The 22,757-nt window shown below is 38.3% G+C and overlaps 1 protein-coding gene across 2 annotated transcripts; it reads left to right on the top strand.

Moving 5' to 3' along the window:
- The first annotated feature begins 4,453 nt into the window (after positions 1–4,453).
- Ing2 (inhibitor of growth family member 2) lies at positions 4,454–22,745 on the top strand. Of its 2 annotated transcripts, none has more exons than XM_027927011.2 (2): positions 4,454–4,781; positions 9,406–22,745. In XM_027927011.2, exons 1-2 carry the CDS (start codon positions 4,610–4,612, stop codon positions 10,074–10,076), a joined length of 843 nt encoding a protein of 280 aa, XP_027782812.1. In that variant the 5' UTR covers positions 4,454–4,609; the 3' UTR covers positions 10,077–22,745. The 2 variants fall into 2 exon arrangements, with proteins under 2 accessions (XP_027782812.1, XP_071466610.1); XM_071610509.1 differs by lacking the exon at positions 4,454–4,781 and adding an exon at positions 5,599–5,793.
- Positions 22,746–22,757: the final 12 nt, after the last annotated feature.

Here is a 22,757-nt window from a genome sequence, read left to right as displayed (position 1 = left end):
TTGAATAATTTGCATCTATATTAACAACTATTTATTTTTGGACAAACTTTAAAGTTTCATAGGCAAAATGAGACCACAATTTCAATTTTGAACAGATAGTATAAATCTCTCTTCTCTAAATTTTAAACCTTTCCTTTGCTTTTAGGAAACATAACTGCATAATTCAAACTCCTTCAATACTGTGACCTAGTTCCCCCTCTTGATGTTATAAACGGCTCATGTAACTATGGTAACCATCTAGGGAAAATTGAATGTTTTCTGGTCAGCATTATGCAAAGTATACCATATGTGTTATTTTTTCCATGATAACCAAGGAGATAATATGCTTGGTTTTTCCCTGGCTATGTAAGTACGATATTTTATTATACTGAATTTGCAACAGTCCTAGTCACTCACAGTTCCTTCATTAAATGTTTGAGGATCATCTCTTGCTGCTAGTAGTTACTCTAAATGCTGAACAGTGCATAACATAAAATAGTAGGATAAATTATATACACCAATTTAAAACCTGTGCTATCACATAAAGTACACATATAGGCTGACACTGCTTAGATTTCTAATATTACACTAGAAAATCTGATATTTTCTATATTTTAATCTTTAGTCATAGCCAAAGTGATTCCCTAAAGCAAAAAACTGCTACATGGAATTACATCTTATAGGTATATTAGATATTTAAAAAGTTATCTGGAGTTTTGGTAATTTTTATTTATCTTCTTTAAATGTCTATTTTAATTAACTAGTGTGTATTACCTGTAGTTATGTAATAATGCGATTAAAATGCTTTAAAACTGAACTCAGTAGAGATATATACTATTAATTAGTATTTTTTTTTTTTTTAGTTGCTTTCTGTACAATGAATTGATTTAAAGTTTTCAGTCTTTTTCAGGATAATTTAAAATGCTTTACTAAACTTCTAGAAAAAATTACACTTCAAACAGAAATTACTAGATTATTAAGTATTTACTCATATAGGTACAGTTAAATATCTATAGTGGGGTATCAATTGTGACCATTCGAGGATTTCATTTAAAGTGATTTTTTTCATCTTCCCATATTCATAAGTGCCTTTCAACTACCCATATAGCTTCCTTAGAAAAAACATTGCTATCTGCTTCACTGGATTAAACAGGGAATTAATTGCCTCTTCCTGGTTTAGAAAAGGCCTTACTAACCAAATGAATGTGTTGGACTTGTCCAGGCTGTGTTAAACAATAGGGAAATCTGACAATTTGAATTGTTCTGGATATTAAATGATAGTAAGAAAATTATGAGAGTAGGATAAAGGCATCATATGTTTAAAAAATTATTGTATTTTATTCTGCTTACATTTAAAGTATTTACAGGTAAAATTATAATAACTACTTATAGTACAGAATTACTTAGTACAGAAGGGTTAAGGAAAGTGAAGGGTTATAGATTAAATAATATAGCCATATGTAGAAATGTTAATGCTAGGTGAATGGTATATAATACTTTTTTGTTTGAAAATTTCTATCATGAAAAGTTTCTAAAAAACATTGAACAGTAGAAGAAAGAAAAGGATTTCAAATTTAATTGGCCCAACTTGCAGAAACTGAATTTTCTCAGGAGGTATTCTTAGGAATGTTTCAGAACTACTTACTAGTTTGTTTTTAATGGGTTTGAAGTTGTTGCTCTTCCTTTCATATCATATAAATGAGAGATACAAGGGATAGATTTGGGACCTCTTCAAGTAATTGATTTAGAAATTAAAGGTAATCCCAGACTATTTGGGGATACCAGATTATCTCAGGTTTGCTTTAAGAGTAGAAAATATATTGAAGAACAAATAAAATGCCTTTTGTTTAGTCACAGGATGAAATATCATCAAATGTTGCAGAGAATTGGGGATTTCTAAATTTTTTATTTATCAGTAAGCCCTATATGAAAAGGCCCCCAATTTCCAATAAAGTGATTACTAAGAAAAGGACACTGATAAATAACCAAGATAGAGTTTAGGAATATAGCTGAGTGTTTCCCCAACTATGTGGGTGCTCCTCTCAGAGGCTGCTTTAATAAGCATTTATATATATTTATATTCATATAATATAAATAAATGAAAGCATGGCAAGAATAAGCCTTATATTAGCCTTTATAAATATCTCAATAGAAGTATGTCCAAAATAATTCATTCACACATGTATTATCACATCGGACTGTTTTATAGATTTACACTAGTGCCAGTTGAAATGCCATTGTTTGGACTTTCTTTTCTTTGCTTCTTTCAGACTGTTCAACAGGATTATGAAAAATGAAAATAATGCTATAAAAGTTCTCCTATCCCATACTGATCCTTGCTTTGTTTTGTCTTGCATTATGTTCCTGGAAGGAGTACTCTATAGATATTCTGCATCACTGCTTTTTCTCATTTATAGTTTCTAAGTGTCATATCTGCCTGCAGATCATTTCAAGTAGAGTAAAATTAATAGGGGATTCAGAGTCTAAACTCAATCAACAAATAACAAGGCATCTTTCATTATTCTACTTCTTCAATAAAGACTAGCTAATTCAAATTTGTGAGGGGGGGAAGCAGTAGGTTTACATAAAAATCAATAATATTTAGTTCTTAACAATGACTGATTTTTTTTTTTGACAAGACTAAACTGCTTAATCTAAGGATTTAAAGAATGACAACAAAACCATCCCCAAATGGTTCTCAGAATTCTCGACTCCCTGGCTTAATTCAAGTGGTCAGAACCTCTTAGTGTCGGGGGATCTCAGATGATCTCCCAGTCCTCTGCAATACTGCTGTAGTTCAAGAAGACATCGATTTCCCTGGAGTGCTTTATTTTAGCCTGAAATTTTAAAAATTTCCTCTAGGTCAAGGTCTAGATTTCGCTGCACATCAACGGCTACTCTGCGGGTGCACCACCACTGCAAACTAATCATATAAAAAATGCAAATTTATCACCCCTCACCACGCATATTTTCTTTTTAACTCCAAGATACTGATCACAATACGGTTTGTTTACATAAGCGTGCCATTAAAATTCTCTTTGTATGCGTTCTATTTAAACTCCTTTTTTTTTTTTTTTTCAAAAATACACATTGAATGTACTTAAAGTCCGTCCGTAATTGATATCAGCCTGGCGTTTCATTTACACTTCACACAAATTAAGCCCTGATAGTCGCTCACACAGATAAGAAAGGCCACGGTCTGATTACAGATGAGATATTTATTTTCTTCTCCCTTACCCGCGAACCCCTCCAATCGTTAGTCCCAGGGTAAAAATGAGTAAAAAGACTGGGAAGGGTGGTGGTGCCCCCCGCGCCCTCAGCCAGTGAGCCCTCACCGAGGTTTAATGCTTAAACGTTCCAACCCCTTAAGAGTGCAAGACAGACGCAGTCCTGCACCCCTTCTTCACATACAGGAGACTCTCGAGAAGGGGACAAGTGGACAAACCCTGTAAGCCACCGCGGAGCCGGGAAAGGGCGGAAGCACGCCAAGGCCCGCAGCGAACTTGAAAGCCGGGCGTTTAAAAGATAAAGAAAACACAGAGGGCCGAAGGGAGCGCCGCCTACCTCCCCGAGCAGGCCCCCCGGTGCTCGGCGAGCCCGAAGGCGGCGGCGGGAGGAGGGACTGAGCCCCGCGGAGCGCTGAGACGCCGGCCGCTAGCTGTGGCTCGGCGGGAACTCGCCGCCGCGCATGTCGGGAGCTGCGCCCCGCTGCAGGCTGGGTCCAGTAGTTCCCGCAAGCCTCACTCCGGGTTGTAGCGAAAAGTAGCCGCCTGCTGCTCCTTTTAAGGTTCGCAAGGGGCCGCGCTTGATCCGCCTAATGGGAAAAAAAAAATCGGTAATACCGGGCCAAGTGAGCTAGCCCAAGGTTCCGCCTCCGCGTGGGAAGGGCAGAAACAAGAAGCTGGCCACCTGCCCTCTCAGGTCCCATTCAGACATGGGGTGAAGAGGCAGGCCCAGCCGTGCTTCCCCTTTAAGGGGGGCGGGGCGCAGCCTGCCGTTTGGCCACCCTCCGCACCCTCCCCCCCAGCCGAGAGATGACAGACCAATCGCTCGGGTGGCGGAGGGAAGGCGGGAGAATGCGAACCCTTCGGTAGGGCGGTAGGGGCGGGCCCCTAGCCTTATTAGGAGTGAGTTCTGCGCAGGCGCAGACGCGACCGCAGGCGGAGGGGCGGGGGCAGTCCAGTGAGAGACTCTCCGACAGGCACGGAGGGTGATTGGGAGTAGAGCGGGCAGCGAGGGGCTTGTCATGGGGATCCGAGCTACTAGACGGCATTGGTAGCATCTGGGGACTCGGAAAGGGGCAGGAAGTGTCAACTCCCGGGACCCCGACGCCAGCTCGGCTGGGGGTATCCCCGCTGCTCTAGACCTGGGAAGGGAGGGGGGAAGGAGGGAGCCCTGATCTCGCCCCGCCCCTGGGCTTGTTACCGCGGGGGCGGGGAGTGAGGGCTTCTTTGGGGGGGAGTGGAGATCGGGGGATTCGGCTGTGCCCTCTCGAGCGGCTGCCAGCGTCCCTGCTGCGCCGGGCTGCGGAGCGAAGGAGCCGCGGCGGCCGTGGCTGTTGCATGTGTGGCTGCTGGATGCGGAGGCGGCGGCGGCGGCGGCGGCGAGGAGCAGCAGCAGCGGCGGCAGGATGTTAGGGCAGCAGCAGCAGCAACTGTACTCGTCGGCCGCGCTCCTGACCGGGGAGCGGAGCCGGCTCCTCACCTGCTACGTGCAGGACTACCTTGAGTGTGTAGAGTCACTGCCCCACGACATGCAGAGGAACGTGTCTGTGCTGCGAGAGCTGGACAACAAATATCAAGGTAGGGGGCCGCGGGGCTGCCTGCGCGGGTCCTCCCCCACCCGGATCCGCTGGCCTCTGGCACGGTGGCCCGGAGTCTGCCTTGGGAAGTGCCACTTTCTCTACCGTGACAGTTCTCCCGAGTGCACAGAGGGGTTCTGCTGTGTGGGACGGGGAGAAGGGACTGGAGACGGGGTTCGCGGCCCTCCCTTTTCCCGCTGCGGTCGGCGAGGACTTCTGTGGGGTCTCGGGTGGGGGTGGGGGCCGCTCGTCAGACCCGCTGCAGACCCAGCGGCTGCAGCTGCTGTGGAGGGGAATCAGCCATTTTAATCAAGCATTTGTTCCGGCGCTCACCGGCCGGGTGCCGCACACCCTCCCACTCCGGCGACTGAGGGGCCGCCGGGCGGGGACTGAGCAGTGAGCGCCGGGCCCTGGCCGGGCTCCGGCTGATTAGCGGGGCCTGGCTTTTCCCTACCCCTACGGCCCCCCACCCCCTGAGAGCAGATGCATTGGAACGTGCTGGGGGGAGGGGGCGAGAGAGGGCGGCGAAGGCGTACTCGGAGAGGTCCCTCCCTCCCGGCTCCAGCTCGCGGCTGGGCTCTGGAGTGGAGCACTCAGTTCCCCGCTCCCGCCCGGGGGGAAGTTCCGGGCTGTCCGAGGCCGCAGCCTTTTCCCAGCTCTTTCTGACAAATGGTTAAAGAGGAGGGGTCCCCCGCAGGGAAAGGTGGAGAGGGGTGTGTGTGTGGCGGGGAGGGCCCCCGATGTCTGTGGGCGGGGCCTGTGGGCATGACGTAGGACCTGGGAGGGGCGCGAACGCGCGCGCTCCCGCTGGCCTCGAACATGGCTGGTGGCTAGAGGGGCGGACGATGCTGACTGCTTAGAAGAGATCCGGGCCATGAGAGGCATTAGTTGGGCCCTAACAGTTAGTCAGCGGGGCTGGCGATGTGTTTGTTATGATGTTTCATTTTTCTTTTTCCCACCCAATGAATCGACGGGGACGCTGCTACTGGGACCATCGCTGACCCTGGCTCCGCGTAGGTTCCGGGCCAGGTGTCACTTCCGGGCCCCTGAAGGAAGTGGGTTGGTTGGCTGGGCAACCGCTTTGGCGTCTCTTCACTTCTGGGTTCCTCCTCTGCCAAATTTTGAGTGATGAGGCAAAAACCATCGTTTATAGTCGAAAAAGTTAGTACAGGGAATTAACCTTTCTTACAGATAGTGTCTATCAGCAGCCCTTCGCCTGCAACTAGCGGGGAGACGTTTAAGTGGTAGATGTTTTGCATTAGTAACCTTGAATCAAGGAGTATTCAGACCTAATGTGGAAATAGCCAGACGATGGACCTTAAAGATAACTTCGTGGACCCATTCTGTTTTTCTAGACACTTCACTAATCCTGTGACTTAAGGAATCCACCTCTGTGGTGACAGGTTTTTTTTGTTGTTGTTTTTTTGTTTTTGGTCTATAGCGTGTTGGAGCATTTAAGTGTCTCAGTATGTAAATTTATCTTCTGAATTCGTGCGATTGTTGGAGGAATACTGATTGCTTATAGTATGGCTGTTGCTGCACTAGGCCTAGAACTTATGAAGTAAAACTCATTTTACAGATAAATTAAAATTTACAAAGTGACCAGATCGAGGTTATTTTTTTCCAAAGCTGGCTAGAGCCCATCCTTCTTTTTGGACTTAAACTTTTTTTTTTTTTTTTTTAAATCAAAGCGGTCCAATACTATTTTCTACAGTTATGGAGGACAAGCGTGAATGGTAACCTAGAAAGAAGACATGTGTTTGCGAGTTTGCTGGGTGCGGTGGTGAACACCTATAATCTCAGCCACTTGGGAGGCTGAGGGAGGAGGACTGCAAGTTCAAGACTAGCCTCAGCAACTTAGTGAGGTCCTAAGCAACTTAGACACTATCTCAACATAAGAAAATTTTAAAAGGCTAGGGATGTAGCTCAGTGGTTAAAGTGTGTCTGGGTTCAATCCCCAGTATCAAAAAATTAAAAATAAATTGTATTTCTTTTTAAAAATTTTCTTAAAAATAAAATGGGTTAGGATGGGGTACCCTTGGGCTCAATCCCCAATACATCCCCCCCCCAAAAAAAAAAAACCCTCAAATTGAACATTTTTAGTTTTTTGGATAGTAGCACTGATATTTGTAAAGCTTGCACATTTTTACATTTCTTTAAGCACATGTTTACCCTTCACAAAAGTTATGCTATTTTCAGTTGGGGAGGGACACTATTTAAATTTGTTGACAGGGAGCTCTGCTTATCTGATCATGTATGATTGTCATAAGTTGCTCTTATGAGTAATATAGTAGGGCTTACAAATTGGGAGATAAAAATCTGAGGATTTTTAATAAGATTGTGATGAATTTCAAGATTAATTTAAAAAGAGTGATACAGTTTTTACTCTATGCACATGGTTGCTCAACTTTCAAAGTTTTGTTTATATACTTTGGCAAATGTTATTGGTTCGGGTTTGATTTTTTTTTTTTAATTTTTGACTAGTTCTTAAGTATTTTCTAGTTGCAATTTTTAGTTATGTAAATTATAGGCAACTTATAGAATTTCTCCACCACCTATTTGAGACACTGTCAAAAATTACCAAAGGCCCCATCAAATCGAGAAATAAGAAAACATTTTCACAATTGAATGAAGTATTTATTATGGGATTTGATTATTAGAGAACCTTTATTATTGTTCTAGTAGTCTCATTTATAATTTCTTAGGTAAATAATAACCTTTTAACTAAAATTTAATATTTAATTTCAAGTGCCTTTTGTACAGCCTGTACAAAGTGCTTAAATTATTGGGTCACACAGATCTAGCAAAGTTCAAAGTCTGGGGTTCTTTCCTCTTGAATTTTATTTATCACATGTAGAAGTGATGGCCTCCTTGTGGGTTTGTTGTGGAGATTAAATAAGAAAATATTTACCACACAAAAGAGCGAAGTCAGTGTTAATTTCCTTTCTTGTCTAAGTAAGAGGTCTTTAAAATGTGAATTTTTATCTCATGTACAATATCATTGTGCAAGTATGATATGTAATTAGCTCCTAATTATTAGATACAGACATTTGAAATGAGGCAATGAGGCTTACCTTTTTTTAAAAAAAAATTGTTTTATTGTAGTTGGACAAAATACCTTTATTTTATTTTTATGTGGTGCTGAGGATCGAACCCAGTGCCCCGCATGTGCTAGGCAAGTGCTGTACCGCTGAGCCACAACCCCAGCTCCAGGCTTACCTTTTTTTCTTTTTTTTTTTGTCAGGAAAATAATTTTCTTATTTTTCCTGTAGGGAAATTGCATTCTTAGGAAATTCACTTGCATGCCTAACTGAGCAAATGGAATAGTTATGAACTGTTTTGAAAAATATGGTATACAGGAATGAGTACCCTCAACTCTAGTGACACTTTGTTATGTGTCCTGGGTTAAACATTGTCCATCAAGTATTACTAGCTGAAGTTTTCAGGGAGGAGTTAATTTATAAGATTTTTGTTTAATATTTGTTTTGTGTAATCTTACTTATAGACAGTTCCAGTGTGTTTATTTTATTTACTATTTCTGTTCTTTAGATTAATATTGGAATATAAAACAATGGTAGGTATGTAGTGATAATAATAATTGGATTATAAAATAGTGGTATGTCATGTGGTATGATAAATTAATGTTTATTTCTCCACTTCTGCTAGGATAGAACTGTTTCTGATAGCAGTTATATCTGGTTAATATTGTTACAATAAGAAATTGGACAGATTTGAATAAATGTTTCAATAAGAAATTGAACAGATTTGAATACAACTAGTCTAAGTAAATTTTTGGTGACCTCTGAAACTATACAGTTTCCTTCTAGTGCATACCTTCTAGTGACTCAGCCATTTTATTTGATTTAAATAAGTGTCCCACTTGCTATGCAACTAAATCAGCAGTTCTAAAAGCTTAGAACCAACTGCTGAGTTATCTACAAAGGCAGAGTGATCTAGTGCTGACTTACTGTAATTTTGTTGTGGCTTGGTCAGTTGATGCCAGAAACAGTGGACCTTCTCTGGAATAGTTTTGATTTGTAGAATTTTTTATGTGATGCTATAATTAAAAAGCCATTAAAACAAAGAGATGGAAGTCTAAAAATTTCCGATGTCTTCTCTGTTTAATAATATCCAAGGATATGATATGAAAAGGAAGGTACTCTGTCTTTCTGGAGTCATGTAGCAAGTCATTGATTGAATTTATAAATCCTGTAAATTCAGTTGAGTTGTAATCTGTAACCTACTTCTGGAATTTCAGGTTTTATGGCTAGATCTAGTAAATTTTTATATAGGGTTGTGTTCTGAAGTTCAAATGAAGTGTAGGCAATAAGGTACTATGTAGATTCTAATGTCATACAGTACTCCTATCTATTTAAAACATTTTTGATTACTAGAGACACATCTCTTATCCTTTTAGATGTAGATTAATAACATTAAATTCTTATGTTCTGATTTGATTTCTTCTAAGTATACTTTCATATTGGATAACAAGGTCTTGTATGGGGAATAATGTTTTTTAATGTGTACATACTATAGAGGAGTGGGATTTCATGCCTTAAGTTCTAATTTTCAAGTATTATATGTTAATATTCACTAATGTTCTCCTTTTTCTTTTCCCTTTTTAGAAACATTAAAGGAAATTGATGATGTCTATGAAAAATATAAGAAAGAAGATGATTCAAACCAGAAAAAACGCCTACAGCAGCATCTCCAGAGAGCATTAATCAATAGTCAAGAATTAGGAGATGAAAAAATTCAGATTGTCACACAAATGCTCGAATTGGTGGAAAATCGAGCAAGACAAATGGAGTTACATTCACAGTGTCTTCAAGATCCTGCTGAAAATGAACGAGCATCAGATAAAGCAAAAATGGATTCTAGCCAGCCAGAAAGATCTTCAAGAAGACCCCGCAGGCAGAGAACCAGTGAAAGCCGTGATTTATGTCACATGACAAATGGGATTGAAGACTGTGATGATCAGCCACCTAAAGAAAAGAAATCGAAGTCAGCCAAGAAAAAGAAACGCTCAAAGGCCAAGCAGGAAAGGGAAGCCTCACCTGTTGAGTTTGCAATAGATCCCAATGAACCTACATACTGTTTGTGTAACCAAGTGTCTTATGGGGAAATGATAGGATGTGACAATGAACAGTGTCCAATTGAATGGTTTCACTTTTCATGTGTTTCACTTACCTATAAACCAAAGGGGAAATGGTATTGCCCAAAGTGCAGGGGAGATAATGAGAAAACAATGGACAAAAGTACTGAAAAGACAAAAAAGGAGAGAAGATCGAGGTAGTAAAGGCCATCCATATTTTAAAGGGTTATTTGTCTTTTATATAATTCGTTTACTTTCAGAAAATGTTTTAGGGTAAATGCATAAGACTATGCAATAATTTTTAATCATTAGTATTAATGGTGTATTAAAAGTTGTTGTACTTTGTCTGTGACCTTAATTTTCTGCACTAAATTACCAAATATTTTAAACCAGGTAGTCTTCAGATCACCTGATAAAAGGAGCAGGGAACAGGGAGAGAGTGGTGTGAGCATTATAAAAACTTCACAAACCATGACTATTTCATTTTCACTTAAAACTCCAATGCTTCTTTTTTGGGTAAACACAAAAGATTTGCTAGCATTTTAGTTCCATGTGCTCAAAGATTTTTTAGATATAGTTGGATTTATCTGTAAGCATCAAATTATCTTGGGTAATTTAGAATATGAACACTATCCCATTGAGAGCTTCTTTTTCAGCCCCATTTGTTCATACACTTATTAATCTCTAGTCTTCCAGAAATTTAAGGAACTAGAGATGAGAGTATTTTGGGATTCCATGTGGAATAATGTGCTCTTATTAGAGTATTTGCTGCTGTATTTTCCTTAGTAGCATTTTGATACACTGTCAGTAGCCCATTTGTAAATGCCTTGCTGCTTCTTCAAAATAGATACATTTAACCTAGTGTTTAATAAGGAAGTTGTTTAATGTTTTGTTTGTTTTTATTGGGAAAGGTAAGAGTAGTCAGGGTACCAAAAATGATGCTGTCGGCTCATATTGGCAAAATTTGGGTTAATGTAGTATCATGGTTCAAGGTTGAACAATTTAAAAAATGCATTATAATATTTTCTATGTTACCCACTACTGGAATGCTTAGCCACAGGCCTATCTGGGAAAAAGGCATATATACCAGTCTTTAAATATTGCCGTTCTGTCAAACAGTTGTTTTAAATAGTTTTGCTAGGGGCTATAGTTCATTTCTGTCCCAGTTAGTGATTATACATTATTTTAAATAATAGTGTATTTACCTTCTTAACTTTCTGGTATTGGTGCTGTTTGATGTTTTCATGTTTAATGAACTAATTTCATTATAACAATGCAATTAATAATGTATTTGTAAATTGAATTTTCCAAGATTCTAGTATTTTAAGAGTAAGCATCTTGATGGATATATGTCCATGTGTTTGGACAATTTTTGGTTGGGGGGGACAGGAAATTGATTAGTCCTTTAAATCTGTGTAACATACTTTTTATTCCTCATTTCTTCCCAATCTGATGATCTTGATTCTTTTTGATTAACATGTGAAAAATCCTGTCTGCTTGTTTGGAAAAAAAATTGATTTTTTTTCTCTTCTAGTTCTCCTGTGTGACTTTTAGGCATGCCATTTCACCTCATCTGAATGTCAGGTCATTCACTTATAAAATGAGTTAGTTTAAATATCTCCAAGGTTCTTTTGAAATCTATAGTGTTTGCACAGTAGTGAAGGATTTAAATAATGAAATGAGTTATTTTTCTCTTTCATTAATGTTCTCCATTCTTAGTTATGAACAAGAGTTTAAAGGTGAGCTTAGAAATATGCAAATGCAAAATATTTGATTAGGTTCTATACTAAGGGTGTTTTAATTGATAACTAGAACCAGTTGATTATCTTACTTCCTAAGCAAGAAATATTAGACAGTATGATTAAGAATTTCTTTTATTGTAACTTTGTCAAGTTGTAAACAAACCCTTTACTGTCTTGAGAATACAGCATTTTTATGGCCTCATTACCAGAATGGAACTATTTAAATTAAATACCAGTATGAGAAAATCTCCCCAAAGCCTTCAGATGTAACTTATATAGAAGTCACCACTTTTAGGACTAGGGATATACCTCAGCAGTAGAGTGCTTGTCTAGCATTCATGAAGCCCTGGGTTCAATTCCCAGTTCCACACCAAAAAAAAAAATCGCTATTTTTTTCATACATTAATTTGCCTCAGCATATAAGCAGAATCAGACAAACAAAACAAAACAAAAAAATCCTTCCTAATAAAAATGCCCAAGTTTGGATTAGACTTTTAATAGGAAAACAAGCCTGGAAAATCCTGGAAGGTGTGATCTCTTTTAAGATCTAATATTTGAAACAGTGTTCATGAATTTCATTTTGTTTTCTATACCACATGGGAAGTAGAAGACTTAAGGTTGCTTAACATATTTAGGATTTCTTTTGTTAAGTAGTCTAGAATTCATAGTGACTTTACAACCAGTGGTGCCCAAACTTACCTCACATGAAATTACCTCAGGAGCTTCAAAAATACTAATCCCTGTGTTCCAACCCCAGCAATTGTGATCTAAATTGGTGGGGTTGCATTTGGAATGTGGTTTAAGCATTAGAATTTTTGAAAGATTACCATTCTAATTACAGAAAAGTTTTGGAACCAATGCCCCTTTTTGAAAATTTCAGCCTATTGATGAAAACTGATGATGAATTCTCAACATCCAGATTTATGCAACTCTTGAAGAGTTTATCCCCTGCTCCCAACAGTTCCACCACCAGTACCTAAATACTCAGTATTTGAGTGCTTCTTTATGTGTACCAGGAGTTCTTTATTACACAGTTGTGATATAAAAAGAAAAAGCCCTTGCTCATGGATGATACATTCTAGTGGAAGAGTCAGATGTAGTTAATGTCAGGAACTGTTTTTAAAGTGTTAAAGTAAATCAGAGTAAAAGGAAAGGGGGTGGTGAGTATTAATTGTGGTGATTAAAGGTTTCTAAGGAAGTAACCAGAGCTGAGAATAGAAATAAGGAAGGGAGGCAGAAAGGGAGGAGCAAAGCAATCTTGTTGATTTGATTAAAGCAGAGCAATAGAGCAGTGTGAAAGGGGCTAGAAAATGTAGGACAAGCCTGGGTTTGATTTATACTTTAAGATCACTGGATACTGTGTACAGAATTTGTTGTAGGTGGCATATAGGGAAATTGAGGAGACTCAAGTCTTTGCACCAAAAATGTTAGTGGCTAACCAGGGTGGTAGCCGTGGAAATGGTGCTAGTGGTAGGTGCCAGTCTGTGTTTTATTTTATTTGGTTTTTTTGTTTTGTTTTATGTGGTGCTGAGAATCAAACCCAGTGCCTCATGCATGCTAGGCAAATTCTCTACCACTGTGCTACAACCCCATCCCCTCCAGTCTCTGTTTTATAGGCACAAACAAAAGGACTTAGATCCAGGAATGAGAAAGCAAAGTGATGATAAGGATGACTCTTGGGTTTTTGGCCAGAGGGAAAATGTTAAAATTTGTTTTGTACTTAGGGTCAGATGGCTTTTAGATTTCTAGGGGAATCAGTACAGAGTCCTGTATGTGTCAAGTTGGGAGAAGGGACAGGAAATTAACATTTGGGGATTTAATCTATGAATGGAGTTTGAAATCATGTAACTGATGGTGCTTCTCCAATTTTTGTATGTCTGAGTTGCCTCAACATGTTAAAATATGGCTTCCTATTCAGTAGTCTGGTGTGAGGCCTGAGATTCTGCATTTCTCTCAAGCTCCTCTGCGACACTAATGCTGCTGTTAAGGAATCAGATTTTGTGTAGCCAAGTAGATGCAGATGAGGGAAGAGTCAGCCCTAAGGTGCTCCAGCATATGAATTAGGGAGGAACCTGTAAAGGAGCCTTCTGAGAGCTCCCAGTGAGAGAAACCAGAAAATGGTATATCAGAAACAGAGAAGAAAGTGTTTCAGGAAGGGAGTCGAACTTTTTCCAACAAGATAAGCACTGAGAATTAACCACTAAATTGTTGAGTTTAATAAGCTGAAAATTATGGGGATGAAGGCCTGCTTGGAGAAGGTTGTGAGCAGGAAAGGATAAAGTAGTGAGAGCAACTACTGTATAGACAGCTAAGTTTTATAAAAGGTTGTAATGATATTTTTATTCACTTATTCAAATGGTTATTTAAGAAGTGCTTAGAATCTGGAGTGCTAAATTTTGTATCAGAAAATGGCATTGTACTCTTCTCATACCTTCTTTCTTGGTGAAGAGCTGAGGAGGAGAGGGATGTTGGAAGTCTAGCAATTGGAGGTATGTGTGAGGTACCACTTAGAAAAGTAGGAAAGTGGTCAAGGAACACCAGTGGGAACCATGGGTTAGCAGGAGGTGTTGGTCATAACTTCAAATGGGTTGATAACTCAATTATATTGCCAGCATGTAGGTGTGAGAAAAGAGAAACAAAATAACTTGAAATTTCAAAATCCCTACAGTAAGCCAGAAACATTGCATCTCCCTAGTCCTCTTTATATGCCCAGTAGGTGGCTTCTGAGGGCTCTGTCCTTATTACCCCTACATGGAATGGAGAGAGGAGTTGGCAGACACAAGCCAGACAGTTCTGCTCTTTCTGATCCATGCATTTAGACTTAGATATAATTAAAGATGTATTTTAAGTAAGGTATGTTATTTCAGAATATCCTTCACTGTGATTGCTTAAACTCTGTATGTCAGAAAAACCATAGCTTTTTTATCTCCTGTTACAATGTGAGGGAAGTGCTCTGAACCAGCATTCCAGAGATCTTATCCACTAGCTTAGCATACTGTCTTCCTTGGCCTGCAGTTTTTTAAGCGGGAAAATGAGTGATTTAATATATGGTCATCCTAAAAATGGCTACTTATGCCTGCATATTAGTCTGAAGAAAGAGTTCTCCTGGTCACAAACTTACTACTTGAATAGTTTATAAAGCAATAGCTTCAATTTATGTTATGTGGCAACCAGACTTCAAAGCAGAATTTTCTAAAGTTCAGGCACTATACAAAGATCTCAGGGAATATGGCCATTTCCCCATGCCATTTTAATCTTACATTTAGATACACTACTTTATGCTTTTTAAATTGACTCATTTTTTTGATGTAATTTTATTTCAAAAGGGAGCATATCACTTTTAAGTGGAAAAGTAATATCACTTTCTGTGAATAGAAGATTTTCTTAAAATATAATGAAAACCATGCAGAGCTATTAAATTCTAGCTAGGTAGTATTGCCTGTGAAAACCAAGTCCAAACTCTGCCCTTTATTAGGCTTAATGAATAATATTAGGTGAGAGTAAAAGGCATAGACACTAATCAAAAAGATTTAAAGAGAATTTTCTTGAAAATTATCTTACCTACCATCCTACTCTAGAATAAACACTATAAGCAACAGAAGGTTAATCACTGAAATTTCTTGACTATATAAAGCAAAAATATTAATATTTATTTAAAGGCATATTTAACTACATGCAGATGGATGTTGCCTCTTGAGGTTTTTAAGTAAGGTATGTTATTTTGGAATTTCCATAAGTTACTGACCAGCATTATCAATTACAGTAGTTGACATTATTCTGACCTTACAGGAATTATCTGTTTTTTGATCTGAGAATGAAAAAACTAGTTCTTCCAATGCCTCTGTTTGAGAGTTCAAAGAGATTTCCTGGGCAGTCTTGTCATACCATCACTTTTGGGCCCAGCATTCCAGACCTGAAAAAAATCCCGAGAGTTATCCAGATAACTTCCTCAGTTACCCACTTACTAGTCGATTCTTGATTTGGCAGTCTTAATCATAAAAGCAAAGTTTCCAGTTTCCATATAAATTAATTGAAAATGTCCATATTTGCCATAAACACTGAAGGAATGAGATCTTAAGTATAGCATATATTTTGGATTGTGCATTTATAAGCACTAAAGTGTCTCAGAATTGAAGCGTGTTGGATAAAAGTTGTCCTGACTTAAATAGGTTCTTAAATCCTTTTTGGCATATAGGAGGGCATAAACAAATATTTGATGTCTTCATGCTTGTGACTCAGCACTATGTTATTCTTCAGTAATATCTTTAAATCTTCCTCTAGTCAGGACCATTTGCCTCTATTTGCCGCAGGCAAAATAAATTTGGCTGCTTTTAATATTTTTCATTCTAAAACTGCCTAATAGTTTGCATCCCTCTTCTCGTTTACTGTGTATTAGGAAAACATTGGTTCAAACTTGTAAGTAGCTTAAGAATAAATAGATTATAAGAGAGAGGATCTGGTGCTTGAGTTTTGATGTATGACTTGGGCTTTTCAAAATGTGGGTATTTGTCTATCCTGTTCTTGACTGTGTTCAGAGAGCAGTATTTAGCTGTATGCTTATTTTGAATAGCAAGATCTAATTACTTTGACCAGAGACTTTCTTTATATAGTACACTGATCTTAGAAACTTCCCACAAAAAAAAAACCCAAGTGCTAGAACTATTGGCTGGTTTTCTCTCCAGGTGTTCAGGTTTTAGATTAGCAATGTGGACTCATACTCTCAATGAAAAGTAATGATTTTGGTTCCAAAAGAACTTGCTTTACCAAAAATGTACTACAGTACATAGCATGTCCAAGACTTTTAGATGGATTTTATTGCTTTGTTTTGTGCCTGAGACTTGATAACATCCCCAAATATTGGAAATTTTCTTCTAGGACCTTAAGAGCACATTTTGCTTTTTAGTTACAGAGATTTGTTTCCAATCAATTTGAAAGAAAGTAATTTTTTCACAGATTAAGAAAAGTAATTATGAGGCACTATAGCAAAATAGTAATGGAAAAGGTCTTCATTTTGACAACAAAAACTTGTAATAGTTTTTCCTTTGGTTTATTTGAGTATTGCACAGAGTATCTTATACATTAATGTTACCTTGGAAAAATTCTGACTAAATTTAAAGGTGCAATGAAATGAAATTGACAATCCAGTACTCTCCAATTGCACAGTGAAAAATAAGGAGACTTTCCCATGGCTAGTTAAGAGAGAGGAAAAAAATAGAGGGACCTAAGTATTTTCTAAGTCTCACTGTATTAAAATTTATCTTTAATTTAAACATTTTATTTTCAGTAGTAACTAACTAACTGGAATTGAGGGCTTAAAAATTTTTAATGTCACTTTCATGTTGAAGGTTTCCAAACAAGTTTTCATCCTTTTAACAAGCATGGGTTTAGAGCTAAAGTTTTGTTTTAAAAAGTGGGAGGGGTTTTGTGTGCATGAGCTTGCAGTACCTGCTTAAGTATCTCAACAAGTGGTTAAGCCAGTGAATTTAAAATAGAAGCTAAATGTGGATTTTTCATACTAGTTTACATCTAGAATTAAGCTAGATGATTTACTGTTTTACTTTTACCAGATACTTGCATCTTTATTTTATTTGATGCTCCACTGAGGTCTGCCCTACCAAGGGGACAGGGGAAGGAAATTTTATGCTATGAAAGAGAATTTGCTGTACACATCATTTTCAAATAATTCCCAGATGTAAACTGGGTGTTATTTGTTTTCTTGATGTATTTTCCCACATTGACTTGCTTCATCCTGACTTTTGACATTGATATGAAAATTCAAAGCTAATTTAAGTAGAATGTGAAAGAACCAGTTTGTGAAAGCATGTCATGTAGAACTAGAGGAATGAACCTGTTGCAATTAGGAAACATCCTCTGGCTTGGGGTGAGATGTGCTCCTAAACAGAGTTTCCCAAAGTATTCCATGAATCCAGCAGTCCTGATCTGCCCAAGAAAGCTGGGATACTTTGCATATTATAATCCCTCTTCTCAGGGATTCAGATGCTACATACATATTAGGGCTTCTGAGAAACGTTGCCACTTCTATTAAAATTCTGAGGTTTGAGTTCTAGCACTGCAAATAATAAATTTCAAGGAAGTAGGGTCCTTTTAAACAGTTTGAGAAGACTCCATTGATCATACTCAAAAACATTGGGTTATCATACTGTTTACCCTAGCTTCCTCACTTTCCTATATCCACATTACTGTGGTTTCTATGCCATTTGTACTGTATTGAAAGGTTTTAGTCAGAGATAGGGATCTTGTATCTTGTTTCTCTTTGTAGGTGATGCTCAATTGGGTGTTTATGTTTAAAGGAAGTGTACATCTTTAAAGCCTCCCTAAACAAATCTGATATGGAAAATGGCAATACTGTTTAAAAACTGTGTGTACTACTACCTCAACTTTGAAAATAATTTAACCTGTTCAGCTTCTTGATTGGTAGAAGTGGCCTAGATTTCATAGACATACATAGATAATTTAGCCTTCATATCTTATTCAAGAAAACTCCAGATGGACCACTGTTCATCTTATGCCCATTTCTGGGAAAACATGGACTACAAAGGCAAGTGGTAATGAGGATCTTAAGTAAGCACATTTTATTATTACCATATGGGTCAAGTGGATGCTGAGAAGTGACCTCTAGGCAACAATCTTGTGTTCCCAGAAAGCTCTGAGGTTCATTACAATTAAATGTCATGATGTTCCTTTGGCTTTAGAAGCTATAAAGATCAACTAAACTGTTTTCCTTCAAGATTCTCATTGTTACTTTAGAGTAATTAATTTGTTTCTGTAAAAGGCATTTAATGGAAAGTCAGATTTGCTAAGCCAATGTTACAGTCAACAATTTCTATGAAAAGGTAGGGAAATACAGTGTATTCTAGATAGAACTAAAACCTGAATTGTGAATGAGGCACAAAGAGTAGCTGATTGCCCATCAATTATAATTTCAGATACAGTCACTTGACAGGGTTCCAAATTTGCCATTTCTAACACAGGTTAGTGAGAAAGTGAAAATTTGTCCTTTAGTTAGTTTTACCTCTTAAGTAGTTGGGGCGTTCAGGAAGATAAATTAGGTACAAAGGATAAGATAATTAAATTAATCCTAGAACTTTAAGTTAAGCAATATTTGATTTACTGGTATCTGTATACTGAGAGGTTTCGGGCTTCCTATCCATCTTTACATATTTGTATGTTAAAGCCATTTTGAGAATAGTATTTATTATGAAGAAAATAAAGTATCAAGTCCTCATGCAGATGATGTACAAAAGGAGAATTTCCTTTTTCTATAATCCTTTCATTTTTACCAATTTAAAAAAAAAGGGCAAAAATATTTATTTGTTTTTAAAAAGGACCATCTTATTGTGATGCATTGCCTCAAGTTTTTGCAAACTGCTGAAGTACTATAAATTCTAAAAGAAAGCCAGCTTTTTAATTCTCATTGATTCATTATAGTCTCAAACACAATTTTAGATTAGAAAGCAACCCATTTAGTTGCTTGAGGGTTTATTAGGGACTGCTGAGGACTGAACCCAGGGCTTCACGCATTCATGCATGCTAAGCATGCACTCTACCACTGAGCTATACCGCCAGCACCTGCCTCCACTTTTGTGTGTGTGGTGCTGGGGATTGAACCCAGGGCTTCACACATACTGGGCAAGTGCTCTCACACTGAGCTACATCCTCAGCCCCACCAGCCTCTCTTTTGAAAGCTCTGGGAACATTCAAAATTATGATACTGGAAACCTTTTCTTCAAAGCATCATAAAACTCACCCCAAATCTAGATCATGGTTTTGACAAATGAGTTTTATTCATTTTTAATAATTATAAATATTTATAATGTTTAATCAATTGCAAACTAATGATTTTAATATTAATTCAAATCATAAGAATGTTTAACTTATACATAGTTTGGTATAAAGAAATATAACAGGATAATCAAATGACTAAAGAATCAAATGACATCATTAGGGTTCTATTTTGTAGTGGAAGTGAAAAGGAAATACAATTTCAGGGGAAAAACATGTTAAACTTTCATTTGTAGGTACTTCTAAAAATGCATGATATGGTATTTGTATTTTGTTGGATATATTTTAGTGATGTAAGTTTTAAATGTTTTGCTTTATTTAAAAAGGACAGTATGGATAATATGCCAGAAATTCTATTTTTGTGCAATCATGGAAGCTTATAATGAAACTTTGAGGTCAATTTATATGTGTGAGAAGTATGTAGTTTTTTGAAAAAGTGTTAGGAGATGTGAGAGCAAAACATTAGAAATTATTGATAGAATAATTTATTCAATTCTCTGGCCTTTACTTCCTCACCTTCCCTCACACTCTTTCTCTCTCTTTCTTCCCCCCTCCCTCCCTCTCTCTCTCTTTTTCAGGTACTGGGGATTAAACCCAGAACCTTACATATGCTAGGCAAGTGCTCTACACTGATCTATTCCCCCAACCCTCCCACCTTGAATGATCTATCCTACCTCAGCCATCCACTTCTATGATGTTATCTTAGACGTTACAACTACCAAAATCTTTACCTACCGTAAAAATAAATTCTTGATATTAAGCATCTCTCCCTCTTACAATACCTCCTCCACTTTGAACAGTTCTCTAACACCATCAAGACCTCCAAAATATTTCCATCAAACTTTACCACACTTTCACCTTCTCAGGTTGACTTTTTTTCTTTTTTTAGTACTGGGGATTGAACTCAGGGCCTCCTGCCTGCCAGGCAAGTGCTCTACCTCTAAGCAATACTACCAACGTTTTGTATTTTTATATTGAGGCAGGGTCTCAGAAAGTTGCCCAGTCTGGTCTTAAAATTTTGAGATCCTCCTCCTTCAGCCTCCAAGAAGTTGGAATTATGAAAGTGCCCCCTGCAACTAGCTTCAGGTTATCTTTGTCTCTGTGAGACTCCATGGCCCATCATGCTAATTGCATACATTCTCAACTCTCTTACTCCTTTCCCTCCTTCAACCCTGTTTAAATTCAACTCTCACCTCCTTAGCAGCTGCTAGGTAGCTACAAAGTGGCTAAAGTAATATGACAAACTTCAAGCAGGCCCTTAAAATTGCCTGACAGTCCTACTACATTTTCTCATCAACTTAATCTACTCTCTAAGGCCACTATCTATATCTCTCTCTCTCTATATATGTATATATACACACACACATTCATATATATATAATGTTTTTCCTCAAACCTCCAGTGCTGCTCCTTTCTCCACATTCACAAGGTGATTAACTCAATTCTGTTTCACTGAGGCAAAAAACAAAGTTAATCAGAGTTCTCCACCTGCTTTTTCTTTTTCTTTTTTTTTTTTTCTTAACCAGTAGTAGCTCACCAGCCTTCCATCCCCTCTTATCTGCTCTTAGAGCCAACCTCTCCACTTATGTGCAGGGACTTCATCCCTGCAATCATCCCCTCTCTCTAAATAACCCAGGTTTCCCCTTCCACTGGACTTTTCTGTTGGTAAGTAATGTTATATTTCCAATCTTAAAACAAGAAAAAAAAAAAAACGAATAATAATAACCCCACCATCCCTGTTAACCAGTGTCTATTTTTATGTATGTGTTCACCTTTATGGAGAAACTCCTCAAAAGCATTGTCCTTGTCTCTACTTTTCTTCCATTCTTTCCAGAATAGCTTTGTCTTCAGCACTCAATGAAACTGCCTCCCCACTCAAAAAAAAAAAAAAAAGGAACTGCCTTCCCATTTTCTAATATGATTGCCAACTCTCTTTCATTATCTTTTCCTGCTAACATTTGACACAACTGATCACTCCTAAAAATGCATTTTTATTTAGCCTCCAGGGTACAGTATTATACTTGCTCTAGAGTCTACCCCAATTTCTGAGACTGTTTTTTCTTGTTCTACTTTGCTGACTCTTCCCTTCTCCCTGTCTCCCAAATATTGGAGTGTCCTAGGCTAAGACTGCAGAAATCTTTGCCATCTACAAGCCATTGCCTGGGGAATCACCCTGTCTTGGTGTTTTTAAACACTTTTTGTACTCTGATGACTTCCCCAGCCCTCATATGCTGACACACCCTCCACTGCCCTCAGCATTTCCCTCATGGCTAATGCACATCTTACACCTAACATGTTAGCTCCTGATTCTTGGGCTCCCTCCTGTCTGTCTTCTTTTTCATGGTAGATGGCAATTCCATCTATTAGTTTCTCAGGCTAAGAATCTTGAAGTCATCTTTGACTCCTTTTTACTCTTACACTCCCAAACTAATTTGTCTGTAAGTTCTGTCAGTTTGGCCTTCAAGATACATTCAGCAGTGTACCTCTGCTGTTCCTTGCCTTCTAGACCACCATGCCTCTGCCAGGATGATTGTAATAGCCTCCTAATCAATCTTCCTGCACCCATTTTTCCCCTTTATGTTTATTGCCAACAAATTAGTTAAGGATATTCAGGGTAAATCAGTCTCTCCTTTGCTGACAGAACTCTAATGACTTCTCACAGGAAAACCCAAAGGCCTTACAATGGCCTAAAAGATGCCATGTAATCAGGCTCTAGTACTGTCCTTGCTCACTCTGTTCCAGCCACACTGTCCACTTCGCTGTTCCTGAGCATACCAAGCGCTCTCCAGCCAAGGGCCTTTACACTCTTCTTGCCACTCTCCTCTCTTAGATTTCCATTTCACTTGCCCCCTCCGTTGTGTAGCTATTCTACAAACACTTATTTTAGGTACTAGAATGCCAGGTCTTCCCCTCACCACCAAAACTCTTATCTACTTCTGTCTAGATTAAAAGGAAGACCATCATCTATGAAACTCAAACCAAAGGATGGTTATATGAGCTTAACCTTCTCTGAGAATTTCAATATTGCTAGCTAGCTAACATGATATTAATCCAAACAAATCTTGAAAAAATTTAAGCTAGTATACAAAGACATAAATAGGAAAGCAAGAGCCCAGATGAAGTGTTCCAATGACATGTTATCTATTCTTCTACCTTTTTTTTTTGTTTTTCATAGCTTCTGATTATTTGTCTCCTTTCACTAAAATGTAAGCTCCTTGAGGGCAGGAACTATATGTGTTTTTCACAGCTGTATTTTCAGTAACTAGAACAGTGCTGACACACAATGTATTCTTAATAAAATGAATATCATGGTATTTTAAAAATTCACAGTCTACTT

Source organism: Marmota flaviventris, chromosome 3 (assembly GCF_047511675.1).
Source record: "Marmota flaviventris isolate mMarFla1 chromosome 3, mMarFla1.hap1, whole genome shotgun sequence".
NCBI lineage: Eukaryota > Metazoa > Chordata > Mammalia > Rodentia > Sciuridae > Marmota > Marmota flaviventris.
The sequence above is the reverse complement of the archived record's forward strand: the minus strand, read 5'-3'. Positions and strand labels throughout refer to the sequence as shown.